This window comes from Scyliorhinus canicula, chromosome 5, assembly GCF_902713615.1.
Source record: "Scyliorhinus canicula chromosome 5, sScyCan1.1, whole genome shotgun sequence".
Taxonomy (NCBI): domain Eukaryota; kingdom Metazoa; phylum Chordata; class Chondrichthyes; order Carcharhiniformes; family Scyliorhinidae; genus Scyliorhinus; species Scyliorhinus canicula.
The window spans coordinates 149,152,614-149,174,880 of NC_052150.1; the positions used below are offsets into that span (position 1 = coordinate 149,152,614).

Sequence of the window (22,267 nt, forward strand, 5' to 3'; positions counted from 1 at the left end):
CTCCCTCCGCCCAATCGGTGCCCGGAGGGCACTTGGGCTCACCGCTTTAAGCATGAGCCGGATGGCCCTGTGGCATCTGGCTCTGCCAGCCCTGGTGGCTGCCCAATGTCCGCACAACGATGCCGATGCCTTCGGCGCTGCCTCTCTGCAAGTGGTTAGTGAGAAGGATCATCATTCTGGCATGAACAGCTCACGTGTGGCAGGTCACCTGGGTGGGGCCGGTGGACCAAGCTATCCCGGTGCTGATGCAGTTGATCGGGTGCGGTGTAGGCCAAGCTCAACATTAGTGACCGATCTGTCCTCGGACACCCCCAGACCTCCATGTCTTGTTTCTCGTAGGGGTTGAGGACCCGGAGGTCCGGCCAGCCGCTGCCATTTAAGCACTTTCCTGCCATTATGTGGCAACTTCTCCCACGGGCACACAGAGGGGGGGCATCATCAGCCAAACGCTTCATGCATCGTGGGTGGGGGGAACATGGCAGGGAACAGGGTGGGGTGTTTTGGGGCACTGAGGGGGGGGGGGTGTTGCTAGGTGCAGAGTTGATGGGAGGGGGGACTGGGGATGGCAGGCGGGACTGGTGCCAGGGGGCCGATGCCAACTCACCCGTGCAGCATGGTGGAAGTCGCTGTTGTTGCGGCACTGGGTGTTGGTCCTCCTGGTGACACTCACTGAGTAGACAGCTGCTGGCACTGCCCCCCAAGTGACATTGGCTGACCTGTGGCTGACCCTCCTACCCCCTCGAGTAAACCTGGAACAGTCTTTCTGGACACAGTTGAGGGAATTTGCTTCATAGCTATCTTGACATGTGGGAATAATGCATACTGTGTCATTGTATTCTACTGAAACTAAAGTTAAAGTCGCAGTGTCACTCTGAATGGTGGCAGGGAGACAGTGCAGATTATGTGTGGCATGGCATGGAATAGAATGCCTGTGTGGTGTTACCCAGGTTTACAAAGAGTTCTTCGGCAGGTTGGCCATGATCAATGCACGGGGTTTCGGGGATAGGGTGGGGGTATGGGCCTCGGCAGGATGCTCTTTCGGAGGGTCAGTGCAGACTCGATGGGCTGAATGGCCTCCTTCTGCACTGTATGAATTCTATATGGGTGCTTTGGCCTGTATTTACACTCCCGGCTCAGGAGCACAAAGTCAGGAGAATTCGCAGCTCCACAAACATGACCCAGGAGAAAGTTCTCCAGAACTTTGGATTTTCATTCCTGTGAGACGGTTTTTATGGTAGTCATGGGGGGAGACCCCAGAAGAGGCTGCCAGGTGCCAAAGCAGGCTCGGGGAAAGCCCGTCTCAGTACCTGGATACTTTGTTCAAGCAATGAAAATAAAGCTAGAAAAGTGCCTCCAGCCATCACTCCTCGCATCACCTCACTCCTCACCCATTGCCCATGCCCCTTCCATGCTAACCCATACCAAATCATGCCTCCTCCGACCCCCCAATGCCCTTCATACCCTCCATGTCAAGCTATGCCCCTCTGCCAAAACATAGCCCCTCATAACTTCCATTCTACCCTTGCCCTTCTGTCCATCCGTCATTGCCCCTCATATACTCCATTTCAAGCCAAGCCCCTCTATCCACTCCCATGGCCCTTTATAGCCCCTATGCCAACTTACTGCCCAAATGTACCAACCCATTGCTCTCCGCCAGCCTTTGCCTTCACACCTACCATGTCAACTCATCCAGTAACCACCAAGAGCAGACCTCAAGACCTTTTCTGAGAAGTAATAAAGTTCTTAAGTGTTTATTGATGAAATCATTATTTCAAAAAACAAACACTCTTATTGATAAAAAAAAACTTCAGGTAACTTCCTTATGAAATTATGAAAACATTATTGGAACTCATAGTCCCACTTTGAAGACATTGGGCACGATCGGACGGCCACGCTGCGCTCGAAAAGCAGCCCACAATGGCGCAATAACACAATCTCGCAAAACGTTGCGATATGAATCCTGCCCATTGTCGACAGGATCACTTTATAGCAAATCTGCATATTAGAGTGAGACAGCTAGTCTCACTTTAATGTGCAGACTCCTGAGTGCCAGAGGTGTAGGATCAATCTCCCTCACTGCGGAGACCTTGATTGAGTCTGTTCACTACTGGTCGCCAGAAATGGGGACCAGCCAGAATGGCTCTCGTGAAGGTCTTCCAGGAGATCGGAGTCCCCCAAGTGCATGGCCTTTGGGCAGGGTGATACCCTGGTACTTATGGTGTCACCTGGGCACCCTGGCAGTGCCACTTGATTGCCTGCCTGGCACTGCCACTTGGTTCCCTGCCTGGGTGTTGGTAGGTACAGGGGGTCCGGGGACCCTTCCATAGTGCGTTGGGGCTGGGGAGGGGATCAGGCATTGGGGGCTTTGCAGATCGGGTTACCATGGCGTCACTGAGGTGTTATGGCGAGTGGGGCTATGTGCGGCCTCGCCCACGTGTTCCCTGTTCAGGCCCCTTATCAAACCCGAGTCCGGTTTTATAGCCGTGTGTTTCTCAGTGCTGCGAGCACCGGGCACACGCAGCTAAATGCACTCGCTATGGGACTTTGTTCCCATTTAGTTCATTCCTGCCCACTATAACCATTTGGAGCTATCAATCAAACTGAACTCACAGACAACTCATTGTGATAATGAAAGGTTGTGAAACCAGTCATAGGGCACTAATCCTGTAATGACAACCATCAGGCTTTTGTGAACCATGGGCGAGATTCTCCGCAAATGCGGAGAATCGTAAAGGCTGACGTGGGACAGGCCGTGACCCACGGCAGCCTTCACGGCCACTTCCGGGGCTGATTCTCCCCCCCGGGCGGGGCTAGGAGCGCGGCCCCGTGCGTCACGGCGGTGCGGCCTTGACGATGGTCGTCAAGGCCGCACGTCAAGCTTCACGGTGGCTGACGCGGCTGATGACGTCAGCCGCGCATGCGCAGGTTGGACAACGCCAACCCGCGCATGCGCAGTTGCCGTCTTTCTCCTCAGCCGCCCGGCAAGACGCGGTGGCTTGATCTTGCCGGGCGGCGGAGGGAAAAGAGTGCGTCTGTTTTGGACGCTGGCTTGACGATCGGTGGGCACCGATCGCGGGCCTGTCCCCTCCCGAGCACAGTCGTGGTGCTCCCGTGCCAATCGGGCCCCCAGATGCCCCAAACGGGCATCTGCCGCCCGTGTCACGATGGCAGCGAGCAGCTGTGTTTGCTGCCGTGGTGAAACGGGCGTGAAGGCCCGGCCGCTCGGCCCATCGGCCTCGGAGAATCGGCGCTCGCCGTAAAAAACGATTCGTGGCGTGGGTCGGGCATGGGGGGGCGGGGGGGAGAATAGCGGGAGGGCGTGACAAATGTCGGGAGGCCCTCCCGCTATTCTCCAACCCGGGTGGGGGGGCGGAGAATCGCGCCCCATGAATCTGCAACTTAGAATCCACCCCCATTCCTCGCCCCCATGAAAATGGTAGGTATTGTGTTGAGAATTGGGATTTCTGGATCTGGGCATCCGCTACCATTTTCAGAATGACAGAGAGGATCTTCATCTTCCTGAACATTCAGGCCGTTGTATATCATTTTGTAACGTATATCGAGACAATAGAATGCTTCTTCCAATGCTTTCAATACAATTACATTTCAACTACTAGAATCAAAGCTCTGAGGTTTCTTGGGTTTCCTAATAATAAAAAAAGACTTGCATGATATTTTACCATTTCTTCAGGACATTTAAAAGTGTGTTACAGCCATTATTATACTTTAGAAGTATTGTCACTGTAGTAAAGTAGAAAACATAGCAGGCAATACACGCAGGATCCCACAAACAAAATATGATAATGTGCAGGTAATATGTTTAATTTAAGTTGAATGAGAAATAAAATTTGACCAGAAAAATACAGAGAATGCTCCATAATTTTGCAAGTCAATCTTTTAACATCCATTTGAGAGATCAGATTAAGTCACGGTCAACTTTCAACAATTTTGCAACTCTCTCAACTCCCTGGTGTAGCAGCATGATTTGTGTGCGCGGTTTCTGGAGTGGTGACTTGAAACTAAAAACATTTGATTTGGAGGTGAGAAGGCTCCACTGAGCAATGGTTAACACCGATTATAGTCAGATAATTGTATAGTAGCAAGTGTAGAAGTGGCAATAATGTCAAAGTGGTCTTGAATTTCAACTCCCCTTGCTCAAATCTGCTGTAATAACTTTATCTTAAAGCGATAGAAACCCCAGAGAAATAATGGCCTGAATATTTCAGGTGGCAGGTTTTTGCTTCCTGCCATCGGCAGAGTTGGCGGGGAATTATCCTCATTGACTCTGACTGAACTTGAATGAGCCTTAATTGGCTGTAGGCAAGACTTCTGCCCCTCACTTGAGAGGAAGCCTTGCTTTAGAAAGCTGCCTAGTTAGTCACTGCAGTGGTCAGAAGAGGAACAGCTTCAACATGCCAAAGTCTAAGTCCCGGGATCAGACTACAAGATAAGCTTTGGGGGGGGTCTCACGGTGGGGAAGGCTTTTGAGGGTGGAAAGTGGACATTTGGGGGGAGAGCCAGAGGAGGGGGGGGGGGAGGATGAGCCCGAGGAGGGGGAAAGGCAAGGGGAGCAAGGGAAAGGAAGCACCAAGGGTATGGGGGGGGGGGGGGGGGGGGGGGGGTGGATGAGGCCAGAGTAGAGGGGGAGGCTAGGGGAGGGGGGAGAAGACGGTGAACCTTAAGGGGGAGGCGCTTGAAATCAGAAGGGGATTTTGACGAAGGCGACCTCCCACTTTCCGCCCGATATCTGAGTACGTTCATTTTTGGGCTTCCCCCGCACAAGGTAAATTCACCTGCCACCTTAAAAATTAAGGCTGGATGGGAAATGGTGCTCAACGGCCTAAACTGGGCAAGAACAGGCAGCCTGCCCCAGGACTTGCCCGCTCACCATAAGATCGCTGGGAGGTTGGGGCAGGCTGGAACCTGTTCCTTCAATTTCATACTCCCCCCCCAATAAATCTGTTGTTGGGGGCGCATGAAATTCTGGCCCATGTAAATAACTAGAAATTGTCAGTCGTGCCTTTACCTGGAGATTCTAATGCCTCCTAATCAAGTTAAGATTGGAGATTAGGGAAAACGATGTGGAAATACAGAACCGATATATGTAGGGTTGGGAAAGATCTTTGGTTCATTCATCCAGAAACACCTTGGGCGGGATTCTCCGAGCCAATCTGCTCCGATGCCGGGCCACTAATTCTCCGATCGCGCTGGCATGGTTGCCGTGGCGCTGGTCGGGGGCCGGTGAAAACGGTCCCTGCGGCGATTCTCCGTGTTCGATGGTCGAGTGTCCGCCGAGTCCCGCTGGTGTCATTTGCATATGGTCCTACCAGGCAGGACCTCGCCGTTCTGGATGCGGGGGCCATCCTGGTGTTGGGGGGATGAACTGACTGCGGGGTGGGCCTCCACGGTGGCCAGGCCCGCGATTGGGGGCAGCCGATTGGCAGGCGTGCTCATTCCGGGGGGATGGAGGGGGTGGCATATGTTCCTCCGCGCGGGCCTCTGTAGGGTTCCGCCATGATGCCCGAGGCGCGGAGACGGCCGTGGCGTGCATGCGTGCAGCCGCACCAGCCATGAAGGGCCAATGCTGTGCTAGCCCCTGAGGAAGGGGAGAATGACTAGGCCTGGGCCGCTCGCGCTGGTTTTGACGCCGGCGTCAACACTTGACCGGGATTTCGGAGAATCCCGGCCCTTAAATTTCACTTACTGTAGATTCCAAATATTTGTTAAATGATTCTAATGCATTTCACTCACATTAGCCTATCTAAAAATCCTCTTCAATAATGGCAATGCAGGTCAGACAGCATCTTCCCTGTCTCAGTCCATGTGAATTCCTGCTTACTAAGTTATTATTCAGAGATAATCGTCAGATTTACTCCTGGTAATTGATCCCATTATTTTACATACAACAGAAGTAAGACTAATGAATATTTATACCTGTGTTTATTTTGACCTCCTTTTAAATAAGGACACCACATTAGCCAGTTTCCAATCTACTGGTGCTTCCCATGTCCATTGACTCCCTCACAGTGATCACAGCACTCTGGTATAAATAGCATCCATCCCTGATGAAATATTTATTTTGAGCCCAATTAGCTGGTTTAGAATTTCCATCTCATTAATATTCAGGTTATTAATTGTGTTCAAATGATCTCTGATTGGGGAAGGTATGCTGCCTCCCTTTCTCCCCCATGAACACTTGGAGGAAGTAATTATTGAGAGTATTACCTGTATTGTGTTTCATGCAACATTGCATCTATTTTTGTTTTATTCTGACTACCCCCTCACTGCTGGAATACATTTCTCAATATTGGCCCAAAATCTGCTGTCAAGGCAGCTAATGACACTCGCCATGATTTATGCATTAATGGTACAGCAACTTCGGATAAGCAGCAGATTCACAGTTAAATGAATCTATTCAAACGTTGTTGATCTAGTTGTGCTGCTCCACCATTAGCTTTGTGGGAATGGCATTTTGTTGACTCTTTTACTTTGAACATTCATTGAATATCATAAAATTACTACGTTTGCCCAGTAGCTAGAAACATGACCTACTGCAGATATTGAGGTTCAATCACGGTAGCACAGTGCTTAGCACTGCTGCTTCAAAGCGCCAGGTTTCCAGGTTCGATTCCCGGCTTGGGTCACTGTCTGTGCGGAGTCTACACGTTCCCCGTGTCTGTATGGGTTTCCTCCGGGTGCTCCAGTTTCCTCCCACAAGTCCTGAAAGATGTGGGGCGGAATTCTCCGCTCTCGTCGAAAATCGAGAAGGCCGTCGTGAACTCGGCCGAATTTCGGAGGCCGCTCCTCTCACCTTATTCACCCCCACCCGGGGGGCTAGGAGCGGTGCTCCGTTATTCTCAGCCGCCGGGAATGACGTAGCCGGCGCGCCTAGTTACGTCAGCCGCGCATGCACAGGTTGGCCGGCGCCTACTCGCGCATGCGCGGTTGCCGTCTTCCCCTCCGCCGCCCCTCAAGACGTGGCGGCTTGATCTTGTGGGGCGGTGGAGGGGAAAAAGTGCGTCCCTTTGAGACGCCGGCCCGACGATCAGTGGGCATTGATCGCCGGACAGTCCCCTCCCGAGCACAGCCGTGGTGCTCACTCCCCTCTCCGCCCCCCACAAGCGTCAAACCAGCGTTTGGCGCCATGTTCACGACGGCAGCGACCAGGTGTGGTTGCCGCCGTCATGAACCGGTCAGGAACGGCAGGGCCGCTCGGCCCATCCGGGCCGTAGAATCGCCAGTCGCCATGAAAAACGGCGAGCGCCGTTTCTTCCGAGTGGGGGATGGGAGAATCGTGGGGGGCACCAGGGGGGCGTGTCGTGAGTCACCTGGCCCTCCCACGATTCTCCCACCCGGCGTGGGGAGCGGAGAATCGCGCCCGTGCTTGTTAGGTGAATTGGACATTCTGAATTTTCCCTCAGTATACCCAAACAGGCGCCAGAATGTGGCGATTAGGGGATTTTCACAGTAACTTCATTGCAGTGTCAATGTAAGCCTACTTGTGACACTAATAAAAAGATTAAGTACACTTTTAACAATATGACCATTATTAGTTACTTACAACTAACCTCTCTGGCACTGAAATTAGCTATTTCAAGTGTGGAGTTTCATTGCTTGAGATTTCAAAATTTTCAGGGAGGTTCTGTAAATGTCGAAATGTAAATCTTAGGGCAGGAATATCCACCACTTCCTGCCAGCGTTTAAAGGGACCGTCCCGCAGCGGGTTTCCCAGCAGCAGGATGGGCGAGCCACACAAAACGATGTAGACATTGGCAAGACTGGATGATCACTCCAGCGGCCAATTATGAGCTGCCTCTGTTGCAGAAAAACATGCCATGGAGGACTGGGCTGGGGAGAGGGAGTTGAAAAATTCTACCTTTCCCTTTCATTTCTGGTTCTTTTTGCTTTCTTAATCCAATCTTTCTTTCCCTCACTTTGTTTCCATTTCTGTACCTGATGTCACACTGTGTTTGCACATTTTAATTAATTCTCCTTCTCAGTACTGCTGCCATTTATTTCCCAATATTTAAATCTCGTTCAACTTTAAATCTGTTAGTTTTCCAGTCCACTCAAGTCCCAGAATGCCCCCTGACCAGTTATTGACTTTAACAAAGTTCACTCATACTTACAGAGAAAGATGTATTTCAATCCTTAATGTTCTCTCTTCTTGCACATCTTTCAGGGTCTTTCCATTGAGAGTATGTTGTATTTCTTTCATGATCTTTCTGTTAAGATCTTTTATCTCATAGTAATTCTCATTAAACTGCATTTGTCACTTGTCTGCCCATTCGGGATGTTCTTCACATTCCTCCTCACTGCTTGCCAAACCTCCTTGATATGAAAATGAAATGAAAATCGCTTATTGTCACGAGTAGGCTTCAAATGAAGTTACTGTGAAAAGCCCCTAGTCGCCACATTCCGGCGCCTGTCCGGGGAGGCTGGTACGGGAATCGAACCGTGCTGCTGGCTTGCCTTGGTCTGCTTTCAAAGCCAGCGATTAGCCCTGTGAGCTAAACAGCCCCTGTGTCCTAATCAAATGTTCAAATCCCGGGTCCCAAGTTTGAATCCCGCTTGGGTCGTTGCCTGTGCGGAGACTGCACATTCTCCCCTTGGCTGCGTGGGTTTCTTCTAGCTGCTCCGGTTTCCTCCCATAGTCCAAAGATGTGCAGGTTAGGTGGATTGGCCCGGCTGAATTGCCCTTAGTATCCAAAAAGGTGAGGTGGGGTACTGGGTTACGGGGATAGGGTGGAGGTGTGGGCTTCAGTCGGGTGCTCTTTCCAAAGACTGGTGCAGACTTGATGGGCCAAATGGCTTCCTTCTGCACTGTAAATTCTATGATTCTACTTCCACTCCTTCTCCTTCCAAACAACATCCAATTATTCTACATCTTTGTTTGCAGTTTGTCAACCAAATTTCTATCTAGGATGCCACATTTTTATTACACCATATTTGTAATAAGCCTCTTGGAAGACATCTTGTCGAATGTCTTCTGAAAATTAACATAAATTATGTTACTTAATTGCCCTTTATCTATCAAATCAGTCATTTCAAGAAACCATTATCAAAATTCACAAGAATTCCATGTGGAGTTTGCACATTCTCCCCGTGTCTGCGTGGGTTTCTCCCCCACAACCCAAAGATGTGCAGGTTAGGTGGATTAGCCACACTAAATTACCCCTTAATTGGAAAAAATAATAATTGGGTACTCTAAAAAAAAAATTTTAATTCACAAGAATTGCATGCAGGACACGGTAATAATTGAAAACCATATGCCACCATCTCTAGCTCCACAGAAGTCTGCATATAGCTCTCAAACATTTCTTAAAACATTGACCATATCACCACTTCATTCCTGCCATAGACGAAAATCTATCAACGACTGACCCTTATTAGTAATCACCATGTAAATATCACTGTGTAACAAAATGTAGCAACGAAAGGACATAATTATTAGCTATTGCTCCAATATTTCAATAATAATGTTGCCTTGTTACTATGGAAACTCACAATGCAGTCAACAAAATGACAGATTTCACTTACGTTGCTTCTGTTCGATAAAACACTTGTATTAATTCCTTAGACTGCTATTTCAATACATGCATTAACAAATAAACAGCTTCATATTTTTGTTAAAGTAACTGGAAAAGAACTTTGACGACCTTTGTACAGAATATTTGGAGGGCCTTGGTTTATAAACGTGAGCTCGAATTTAATTCTGACCCTTCGCATCCTCTCCACTGATTTCCTTTGTTATTTTATTAAAGGCAGATTCTGTTTACTTCCATCATTTTCCAAGCAAGCACTGATCTTTCTCAGCTTCTGTTCACAATTCAATTATTCAGCAACACAGTTTCTGTGTACCAGTCTTTTTGGAATTTTCACAAGGCAGCCATATCTTTGGGATCGAAATTGGATATGATGCTGCCAGCATGCTCCAATCAGTGCGGTAAGGTGTTTGAGGTCAAAGCTACTGGACCTGATGTTCTTTGCAGGTTCATAGACCAAAATTATTTATCACACAAACAGTTCATTTAATTCTATTTTCTATTTTTACTATCACAATTGATTATTTTAAACATCTCCAGTCAACAGACCGTAAAATTGAATTGGTGTTGATCATTTAAACTCTACAGCCGCCATCATAGAACCCCTACAGTGCAGAAGGAGGCCATTCAGCCCATCGAGTCTGCATCAATCCTCTGAAAAAGCACTCTACCTAGACCCACTTCCCCGCCCTAACCCCGTAGCCCCACACATTGATCATGGCCAATCCACTAACCTGCATATCTTTGGATTGTGGGAGGAAACTGGAGCACCCGGAGGAAACCCACGCAGACACGGAGAGAATGTGCAAACTCCATTCAGTCACCCAAGACCGGTGTCTTGCGCTGTGAGGCAGCAGTGCTAACCACTGTGCCCCCATGCCATACTTCTAGCTAAAAAAGAGAAAGCTGAAAGTGCCTTCATATCATAGCAGGAAATGTCCATGCCTGTTCCTTCCAGTGTGTAGGCCTTGGAAAATATGAGCTTAGAAAAGTTGACAAGATGCACCTTTAGGTACAATGAACAAGCTGTTCAGTTAGTGTAGTTGAGCTGTAAATGCAACACTGGGCTGAATATTATGGCCTGTCACAGAGGTGGTGGGGCTGGAAAATGCAGCGAGCCATTCAAAAGTCCATTGGCTTCAGTGGGAGTTGAAAACCCAATTGGCAAATATTCCACCCACTGTTTTCATGCATGCAGTGCACACTTTGGCCATCTACCTGAGAAAGAGCGGGATTCTCTGATCCTGAGGCTAAGTGTTGACGCCGTCGTAAACGCTGCTACGTTTTTCGACGGCGTCAACATGCCCTCAGGAGCAGGAATTCTGACCCCGACAGGGGGGCAGCACTCCACTGGAGCGACCCCCGCCGCTCCAGCTGCTGATCCCAGCGACAGATGGGCGCCGCCGGTTTGCGCATGTACAGTGGGACCGGCGTGATTGCCGCGCATGCGCTATGGCTCCCTTCTCTGCGCCTGCCCCGACACAACATGGCATAGGGCTACAGGGGCCGGCGCGGAACAAAAGAGGCCCCCAGCCCGAGAGACCAGCCTGCCGATTGGTAGGTTCTGATTGCGGGCCAGGCCACAGCGGAGGCCCTCCCCGGATCGGAGCCCCCTCTCCCCCCACCAGGCCTCCCCCAGATGCATCCACGCCGAGGTCCCGCCGGGTAAGAGCAGGTGTGAACGCCACTGGCGGGATTCGGCTTCTTTTGCGTGGCCGCTCGGCCCATCCTGGGCCAAGAATCGCCGGGAGAGCAGCTCCAGCACCGTGTCGGCGCCAATGGCACCGATTCTCCGCTCTCCGGAGAATCGACTGACCGGCGTCGGGTCGGCGTGGTGCAATTTGCGTCCGTCCCGGCGATTCTCCAGCCCAGCCCCGAGGTGCAATTGGCAGTCTTATCTTGCCATGGTCCTGATTGTAGGGTGTCTTTCTAAAAGCTGAAAGAACTCTCACTCCCATCTGCTGCCACTGACCTTGAAGCAGCCACGTTCTTTTAAATTTTCCCAACTGTAGCATACCAGTTATTCCACAATACACCTGGGAAAAAATGCACATGGAGCAGATTCAAAAAAATGTAAATACCTGACTAACCTGCTAACCTACCTGATGTAAAGTGCTACTCTCCCACTGCTAGTGAACTTCGTTCAATTGAAATGAAATGAAATGAAAATCGCTTATTTTCACAAGTAGGCTTCAAATGAAGTTACTGTGAAAAGCCCCTAGTCGCCATATTCCGGCACCTGTTCAGGTAGGCTGGTACGGGAATTGAACCGTGCTGCTGGCCTGCCTTGGTCTGCTTTCAAAGCCAGCGATTGAGCCCTGTGCTAAACCAGTTCATCACAGCAAGAACTTGGCACCTAATCCTCCAACTGGTTTCTCAGAGCCTTTGTTTCTTTTTGATCTCAGCAATTCTGCTTTCTTTGAATCATCTAACCACAGCATGGGTTGCACTTCTACGTCATTGACCCTGACTTTCCAGGAGTCCAGTTATTTCAGATTCACCTTCTGAATATCTTCCAAAATGTTTTCTTTGTCACCAAGCAAGGGATTTCCTTTATTCAGCTCCACGTCCAGTACTGTATAATACCAGAGCATTTGTTGGCATTTGGTGTGGAGATAGCACATTTGTGTCTTTACAAGCAACACCTCTTTTCCAGTGTTTCTTTCAGTTGGAGATCTTGATATTCTTTACTCGATGGAGTTGAGAACGATGAGGGGGAATCTCATTGAAACTTGTAGAATACTGAGAGGCCTGGATAGAGTGAATGTGGAGAGGATGTTTCCACTAGTGGGAGAAACTAGAACCCGAGGGCATGGCCTCAAACTGAAGGGACGATCCTCTAAAACTGAGATGAGGAGGAATTTCTTCAGCCAGAGGGTAGTGTATCTGTGAAACTCATTGTCGCAGAAGGCTGTGGAGGCCAAATCATTGAGTGTTTTTAAGACAGAGATAGAGAGATTCTTGATTAAAAGGGAGTCAGATGTTATAGGGAGAAGACAAGAGTTTGGGAATGAGAAACATCTCAACCATGATTGAATGGCAGAGCAGACTCAATGGGCCGAATGGCCTAATTCTGCTCTATTTCTGATGACATTAAGAATTCTGCATACTGTTGAACTTCTCTAGTTCTTGAAAATAACATCCCTACCATTATTGTGTTTATTGGCATCAGAGACGTGTCAACTAAAAGACTTGGAAAAGCACCTTCCTTTTCTTCTGATTATCCGAGCAACTGGAATGCACAATTTCTGCAGCACAAACCCTTTCAAAGCTTTGGCTATTTTGAACACATTGTAATCATCCATTTTTCAGTAAATTCAAGATAAAGGTGTCATTGCATCTATGGACATCTTTCCTTCACAAACTCCAGTAGATTGTTATCGAGACACCATCAGCTGTCCAACATCAGGCAACAACAACTGTCATTTATATAGTGCTCTTAACATAATGAAGCATCTTGAAATGCTTCGCAGGAGCAAGCATGTGTGTTGGTTGTTAATCACAACCAATTCTAATCCTGTTGCTATCTGAGATTTGCACAGATGTGCATGTTCCAACGCAACTGACTGGAGAGTGATGAGAGGGTTTTGCTTCCTTACTCAGAGACCAGTTCTGACACCTCAAATATGCCCTGGTTTTCAGTAAAAATTTAATCATGGGACCATCTGCTCTTTATGGTTCAGCATTGCACTATGGGGTTTATTTACCCACTAATTTATCAGGGGGTCATTTTATGTCAGTCAATTAAAGTGAAGTATAAATTAATAATTAATAATCGAGTGACTTCAGGAACACTCTTCCAAAGTTGTTTTTCAAGTGAGAAGATGTTCACTATAACGTTCCTTGCCAATTGCATATGTTTGCTGTCAGTAGATATATGACTCTTTGTTACATCCAGGTTAAGGAAATTTTACCTGGTGTCCATTGCATATTCATTTTATATCACACTTCAGTTGCGCACCTTATTTCCTCATCTATATATTTTTTCAACCCTGAAATTTGCAGGAAGTTACTGGCTAATTTATTCAAGACAGTGTTGTCCAATCTCTTGCATATTGGAGAACACTGATTTAGAGCAATGCCCTTAAATAGATGTCCTCAAACACCAGAGTGCTGTAAACGCCAATCAGTAGCAATAGCACAGGAGATCTTTTAGTCCTCCACTCTCAGTTTAGTTTGTTGTCCCACATTTAACAGGTAGATTTTCATTCTTACACATTTATTCCACAGCATTCACTGAATTATGTCTTGTGAATTTGGCTGTACTCTGACAAGATAAAGGGGCAATTTATTAGCCAGTGCGCCAAAATGTTGCACACTCAGCTAATAATTTCAAAAAGTTGAATCTTAGCCAAGAGGGATATTTTCACTAGGGTTTCCTCCAGAGAACAAGCTTTGTCATCATTTTCTGTACTGGTTTGTGGAGATGGAACTGAAGCAGCCAGGGGCTAGGCTACTGACATATGCCTCCTGGTGGGCCAGGTAAGTACTGCCAGTGATAAAATCTGAATATCTGTGAGCTGGCTCTTGGCCAGGTGCAATGTGGGGAGGAGGGTGTTGGGATCATTTTTTTTTCATTTACCCAATCATGCTTCAAAAAAATTAAGAAAAAGAGTATAACTTGTGAGCACATGGCCCACTTGTATCTTGGTTATGATGGAACCAGCATATATTAGGTCTGCCATTTGGGAATTCTCTGCTTTGATTAAATAATTATTTGAAGAGACAGCATAGTATTAATCCAAGATTTCTTTACAGAGATAAATAATGAAAAAGAATGCGAACACTTAAAGTGCCATCTGAATTTGTCAGATGTTTATTAAGGTGAATATGAAGAAAACACTGCAGTTTCTCATTTTATACACAGATAATTCATGTTTTATACATAATAGAATTGATGAAATACATTCTAAAAGAGTTTAAATGCTCATAATTGCAATCATTTAATTCACTCTAAATAATGCTGAAAGTAGCTAGCTGACCTGCTTTAAATGCAAAAGGAAACATGACAGTTTACACCTTAGTTGCTTAGAAATTACATAGAATGTACAGCATACAAACTGACCAATCAGCACAAGCTTCTCCTCACTACCTTCAGCTAATCCTATCAGCATATTTTATTTGTTTCTCCCTCATATTTATCTACATTTCCCTTCAGTCCTTCTACAGAGACTAATACTCGACACTCAACCAATAGCAGGATAGAGACTCACATAATTTCCTTTGCTTTTCCAACATATATTTATGATTGATTTTCCCATCTGATATTAATTAATCTCAATACACAGATTAACTACCAATTCAATGTGGGGTATTCAGAATGTGTTGTCTGGCCACTTTTATACAATAGGGTCATAACTGTTCTTTGACGCAGGCAGTATGCTCTTTCCTAAATAATGTGAGAACTAGGCTATTATTTCCTGTCTTCCCACTGGCCTGCAAAACACTGCAGTTTTTTTAAAAATCCAGCAGCATCCAACATATTTTACACTATGAAGATTAGACAGAGGGACCACTTTTGACAATGGCAGACAAAATACAAGCAGGTGGTAAACAAGCACTTTAAAAACATGAAGCAATTCTGGTGATTATTCCATTTCCTATATACTGTACAAAAACCTTGCTGCAGTTTCTAATACTCATCTTGCAAGGAATGAAAAGCTACAAAGGCCACAATTCCTGAAGCACAAAAATCAGTATTTTTTTAAGTTCTTGAAATCGTGATCTTAAAGGGAAGTAGGATAGTAAAAGTTGACTGATGTCCTTCACAATATTTATTGCTGCTATTGTGCAAAGAACATGTGCCACTCGTTCTTCTAAATTTAAGGTGTACAATATTATTTTTGAGTTGACGTATTCTTTCTGCAATCTTCACTCTTGTCAATTATAAGGTCTGCACGCGGCAAGAATGTTTTCATTAGTCTCTTCCAGCTTGGGCTAAATATGAACCCCGGCAACTATGTTTATCTTCATGTCACAAACAATGCTCGTAAGAACAAAATTGAGTCCAAGGCACTCCAATGGGGACCATCAGATGGCAGAGAAGAGTTAGCTACAGATTTTGAGTTTCTGGACTACCTCCTTGGTTATCATTTAGTCTGTTGAATTCTACTCTTCAATCCCAGCCAATTTGTGTATCCCACATAATCCTGCAGTAATAATTTCAATGGATGTAGACGCATACAGCTTCTCTCATGAAATGCAACACTGCATTCTCTTTAAAATGCCACATTCATCAAATAACTGGACCGTGTGAAATGTATTATTTAAATCTGTAAAAGCTTGCTATTTATCATTAGTGCCTATAACAGAAATCTTACTAAAATGAATGATTATAGTAAATGCAGTTTGATTTTTAGCTAAGAAGCGTGTCTGAACACCTGCTCTGTGACATCTTTCATACCACATGAGAGTCCCTGCTAATCAAAGTCCTATTCAAGCTAGGGTTCTATTCACAGATTCATAACCCTGTTAATTAAAGGCAATGGCACACAACAAAAGGGTTGGTAGCCTCCTCATCACTGGATGCACACTACTGTCAGTGCCCAAATCTGCTGAGCACTGCAGGAAAAAAAAACATTACATCAACACTGAAGTGTAGCATTCAGAAAGCTTACAGTAAATGCAATTCCCTTTAACTAAAACATCTACCTTAAGTGCTGCCATTAATTTTCTGGTATTGTCATGTGGAAAGACATTGAATAAAGCCTTAAATGTGCCTTATTTTCCACTGCAATCAGCCGTTGAGTCTGGAAAAATAGACACGATAGGTTTGATAACCTGCCGCAACATAAACCGCCAGTGTTATTTTCAGTCATCACGTTATTTATGCAGGTCATACCTCACTGGCAAAGGAAAACACAGCATTCCTATTATCGTTCTACCTCTAGGGTATCTCTTTGTATGAATACTTTCCATCTCTGCATTATACACATAGCATTCAAGACTAGAGTATCCATTTATTTCTTGTAAGTGGTGCTGTGCTTTTCTAATTAATACAGTACAAAATAGATCACATATCAATCACAGAACTACTGGAATACAAGTGCTCTGATGGCCCTTTACCTAAGATGCGAACAGATAGCCACCTCATTCTGTTTAGTCATGGCTTAAATGGATATAGCTTGCCAATACATTATGTCAACACTGATGCATTACCTGATGCTGCAGCACACAAGAAGACAGTAAAATCAGTTTTTCATTATAATTTTAAACAAAGATCACATCTATTTGCTTAGCAACAAAGAGCATCACAGTACTTTACCTGTACAATAGTGGTCTGGGCAGGAATCATACTTCACCGAGCTGGCTAAATCAAGTGCAAACCCCTCATGATTAGGTTTGTAGTAACAGTCTGTAAGCCAATCACTGGCTCACCATATCCCAGCACAAACAACAGTTGCTACAGTGAGATGCTGCACACTTCATTTCCGTTCCACCCTCTGCCTCACTCTGGGCACCAGACAGCTGTAGCCAACCAGCATCAATCTCCCTGTTACTTGGCTATTAACCCACCCTCTTTTTTTCCCTCATCCTCACCACGTACACACAGACACACTACTACCACACACATCTAGCAAAGTGTTCAGCAAAACGTTGTTAATTCTGCAGCTGCACCTCCCTGTCCCAAGGGACTGTCCCTTTACAAGCTTGATGATTTCTGCGCTTACACTTGCAGCTTTGAGTTTTTCTCTGGGTTAAAGAGTAGAAAGCATCATTTTCAGAGATGTTACATTAGTGTGATTATCAAATGTAAGCAGTGACGCAATTCAGCATACCCTAAAGCACAGCAATCTCAGGTTGTGCTTTTAAAATGTTAATAACAAATCAACAGAAATTTTAGGCATGCAATGACTAAATGACCAAGAGATGGGATATTTAACTAGAAACACTCAAACATCTAGTCATTCAATAATCTAAATTTCACAAAGCAAAGGCTGTTTTATACCTTTTTTAATGTACTTAGACCTGATAAGGAAGAAACACCTCCAGCCTACATGATTTTTGTACTAACTTATGTTGCCAGTGTAGAAGTCCATTCGACAAGGCAGCTCTCTGCATTCCCTGTGGTGGCTGCCAAAATGCAACACTTTCACAGAAACTGCAGAAGAAGCAGGAGCAGCCAGAAAATATTTGATACTGGCTTTATTTGTTCTGTTACCGCCAGTCTTCTTTTAAAAATGGGTTTTAGTTATAAAATTACTTCTCATATCATTGTGGTAACTAAATACAATTTTTTTCATTCTCAAAATCAGATTTCAGTTTTTTCAAAAAAGGTATTTTGTTTCAAAGTTATTTTTCCGTGATTGAATTATGGTATAAATATGACAATATCCATTTTGTAAAATTGCATTTCTTAGATACTATACCAAAAATCAGTAAAACATTTATACCAATAAATCTAACATACACACCTTACATGATATAATGCTACAGCTGAAGTGTTCACCACTGGAGCTTTGTAATAAGAATTAAGAAAATCTCTCAATTCCTGGATAAACATAGAACATACAGTGCAGAAGGAGGCCATTCGGCCCATCGAGTCTGCACTGACCCACTTAAGCCCTCACTTCCACTCTGTCCCGGTAACCCAATAACCTCTCCTAACCTTTTTGGTCACTAAGGGCAATTTATCATGGCCAATCCACCTAACCTGCACGTCTTTGGACTGTGGGAGGAAACCGGAGCACCCGAAGGAAATCCACGCAGACACGGGGAGAACATACAGACTCCGCACAGACAGTGACCTAGCGGGAAATTGAGCCTGGGACCCTGGCGCTGTGAAGTCACAGTGCTAGCCACTTGTGCAACAGTGCTGCCCATTTTTTTTACAAGGAGGGGGAAAATTCAATATCATGAGATTAAGTGCATCTCAGGCTGACTGATCTGCTCAGAAGCCAAGAAACGATTCAATTTGGTATGTTATGTGGAAAGGTTTGTTAACTAAAGATCTCACCGTATAGGCGCATTTCCTCTTTTTTTAGAAAATGATGTGGGATATCTGCTATGACCAATATGAGTCAGTTTAGCTGCTTTGCTGGGACATGGAGTTGTCTTTCTGGTTTTAGCCCAGATGATATCTGGATATTCTGATTGGTTCGAGGTTTGAACTTCCTACTTGCAGCCATTCCAATCAAACAGTCATGATATGATGCATATTTTGCATTTGAGATTATGGTGGCGATTCTCCAGCCGCAATGTCGGAGCACATCCCATTATATCGGCAAAATAGCGGGAGAGACCATAAACGGGGTTCTCGCTGGGCGATGGTCAGTGCTCGATGCACCCGCCCCTGCGGCAGACGTAATCTGGTTCACACGCAGCGAGGGCGTGAAATAGATTAGCATATTTAAGTCTGCATTCAAATTAATTGATTGAAATGGCAGCACAGTGGCACAGTGGTTAGCACTGCCGCCACACAACGCCGCACATGTGACAACCTCATCACCTCCAGATTTGCCAAATAAGAGGCCTGGTCACCGGCAGCTGTGCTGTCCTATCCCACCTCCCTACAGTCTCCTCTCCTTCCAAGTGGTGCCCCTTTCCATATAGCTGCTCATATCCTCCCCTGTCCCTCCTCCCTTCACTCCACCTTCTCTATCCTTCCTCCCTTCACTCCACCTTATTTTTCCCTCCTCTCTTCACTGCACTTTCCCTGTCCCTCCCTTCACTCCATCCCACCACCCCCATTCTCCCTCCCCCTCCCAGGGTCCTACAAGCATCACTACAGGGTGTTGGCGCTGGACAGGCAGTATCAGCGGGTCTTAGACCAGATACAATTTACAAAAGCCAGGCATTGGAGATAACCCCCAGGACCCTATCCCCTTAACCGCCACCCCCCCCCCCCCCCCCCCCCAAGAGCCCTCTGCCCTTTTTTTATTTTACTTTAAAATATTTTTGTTGACTTTTACATCTGTACATTGTACAAACCGGTTTGTATGTACAATTTTGTTACTGTTGGCCCTATGGCTTTGTTTGGGGGGGGGGGGCCTTCTGGTCCCCTCCTTGCTCTTTCACTGCCTCTCCCCCGATGTTTCCTGGGTTCATCCCTTGCTGCCCCCCTCCCTCGTTCCTACCTGCTCTTTGTGGTCCTATCTGCCATCACTAGGCCCTCTGCCCACCCCCCCCCCCCCCACCCCCTACCTTCCTATCCGCTATTGGCCTCGAACAGATCCTCGAACGGCCTGATGAATAGCCCCCATGCTTTGTGGAAGCCTTTGTCCGACCCTTGGATGGCGAGGCAATGATAAACGCTTGCTATAGCTTGCTAACAAGCTATGTAAATGCTTGTTCTGGCATCTGGATATCTTCCTCGATGTCTCACAGCTGTACTGTAAAAACAGGTGGAGGTGAGGAGGAGACTTGTCCTGGTTCTCCTCACTGTACCCCCTGGGGTGCCAACCAGGTAGGACTGAGGTTGATCATCGCCCTAACTGATGATAGTACCCTCTCTCTCTCTATCTCTCTAGGTCTTTAAACTAGACCTGGTCATCCTTTCTTCGATGTGGCACGTGTCTGTTGCGATAGCTTTTGTTGTAGGCGAACGTTTGCTCTCTTGTTTGGATGTACCGGCAATTCTTGGTTACCAACCCTGGTGTGAAGTTGAAACTGGGGCAGACATATCGTAAAAAGGGTGCACCTGTACGTGGGAAGTGTTGGGGGAGGTCCTCATTCTTTTTTAGGAGATCTTTTAGAAAGTGGGGCCCTCTTTCAGCCTCTCCATTTGACTGTGTGTAACTTGGGGAGCTGGTGCAATGATGGAAGTCAGATGTAGTTGTGAAGAGCACAAGATTCTCATTTGAAAATTAGCACAGTGGTTCGTACTGTTGCTTCACAGCCCCAGGGTTCCAGGTTCGATTCCTAACTTGGGTCACTGTCTGTGTGGAGTCTGCACTTTCTCCCTGTGTCTGCGTGGGTTCCTCCAGGTGCTCCGGTTTCCTCCCACAAGTCCCAAAAGTTGTGCTGTTAGGTAACTTGGGCATTCTGATTTCTCCCTTTTGTGTACACAAACAGGCGCCAGAGTGTGGCGACTAGGGGCTTTTCACAGTAACTTCATTGCAGTGTTAATGTAAGCCTACTTGTGACAATAATAAAGATTATTATTATTAATAAAATTATGGGTCATTATCAGGTATGATCTCATCCAACGTGCTGTGACTCATGAACACCTTTTTTAGTGCCTTAACCCTTGCCTCCGTGGCAGTCGTATATTGTTGCTTCACCTCAGCCCATCCGGAAAAGTAATCCACCATGAAAAGGAATTATTTTGTGTTGATTATTTTGTCTCTCCTATAGCCTGGGAGGGAACTGTATGGGTGAGGGGCTCTCTTTGCTCCTGTCTGCAACACACACACACCTGTCAGTTTACTCTTGTGTCTTCAATATCCCTGTAAATGCCTGAGCAAAGTTCTGTACTTGGTGATGCTCTGGTGCCCCAGGTGTATTTTTTAAAGGATCTCAGTCAAAGGGAAATAGGAATGACCAGCTGCTCATTGTAGACAAGGAGATCATCGATGACCATAAGTGTTTTTGTTGTTCAAACTCAGCCTTCATAATATCACTGCTAGGTCTCTGTTATGGTTACACTTGTTGGCAGTAATGGTATATGTGGGCACACATTCACGCATTTCTTCCTCGTGAATCTGTTGGAATCTTGTGGTTGTTGGCAGGTGACCCCTTGTCAACTGGAAGTGCTCTTCAATGAGATTGATATCCTGTTTTGCTTAAAGCCCTACTGTGACACTGGAAAGTATGTCTGCCATTGTTTTGTTCATACCTTCGACATATATTGTTTTGTCAGCAAACCTCATGAGATATAGATGAGAGCTTAGGATTCTGGGATGCATCTTTGCTGGCTCCTTCTCATCAAGTAATGAGACGAGTGGCTTATGGTCTGTTTCGATTGTGACCTTGAGGCCAATGATAAAGTCTGAAAATTTCTTGTGTGTCCACATAACTGCGAGGTCTTCCTATTCTATAATGACGCATCTCACCTCCGAGTCCAACAGTTCTCTGGAAGCACAGTACACAAGTTGGAAACTTTCATTGAGTTCTGGAAGAGGACCACTCCAAGACCAACGGACGAATCATCTGCTGCTATGGTGATGGGCAGAGGTGGGTCGTAATGGGAAAAATGTCACTGGAAAGCACCTTGCTGCAAATGAATGCTTGCTCCTGATGTGAGTCCCAGCTCCTTTTTTAAATCCTGTCCTTTTTTATGCAGGTGCTAAAAGATTAATCTGTATCCTGTACCAAATTTGGGAGAAATTTTGTCAGCTGGATCACCATCTCCAAGAATTGTTGGTGGTCCGGAATCGAGCATGTGGTTGGGAATTGGTTATTAGCTTTAGTTTTCTGTGGGTCAACAGTGATGCCTTTATTCTTTTTTTATTCGTTCATGGGATATGGGAGTTGCTAGCTGACCAGCATTTATTGCCTATCCTCAGTTGCACTGAACTGAATGGCTTGCTAGGCCATTTCAGAGGGCAGTTACAAGTCAACCACATTGCTGTATGTCAAGAGTCACATGTAGGCCAGACCAGACAAGGATGGCAATTTCCTTCCCTAAAGGACATTCGTGAAGTAGATGGGTTTTAATGACAATGGTTTCATGGTGATCACGATTGAAGACATTAGTGACAGCCTCGCTTCCATTTTCTCCAGGAAAATATTCAGCGAACTTGGTGGTGGGCCCCACATTGAAGATATGGAGACAATGCCGG

General features: G+C 46.1%; 1 protein-coding gene across 1 annotated transcript in view; it reads right to left on the reverse strand.

The window, feature by feature from the left end:
- Positions 1–17,055, reverse strand: part of LOC119966320 (E3 ubiquitin-protein ligase HECW1-like) — a 664,661-nt gene extending 647,606 nt beyond the window's left edge. The window contains 1 exon segment of the mRNA XM_038797802.1: positions 16,810–17,055. Coding sequence (XP_038653730.1) covers positions 16,810–16,839 — 30 coding nt within the window. The 5' untranslated portion in view covers positions 16,840–17,055.
- Positions 17,056–22,267: the final 5,212 nt, after the last annotated feature.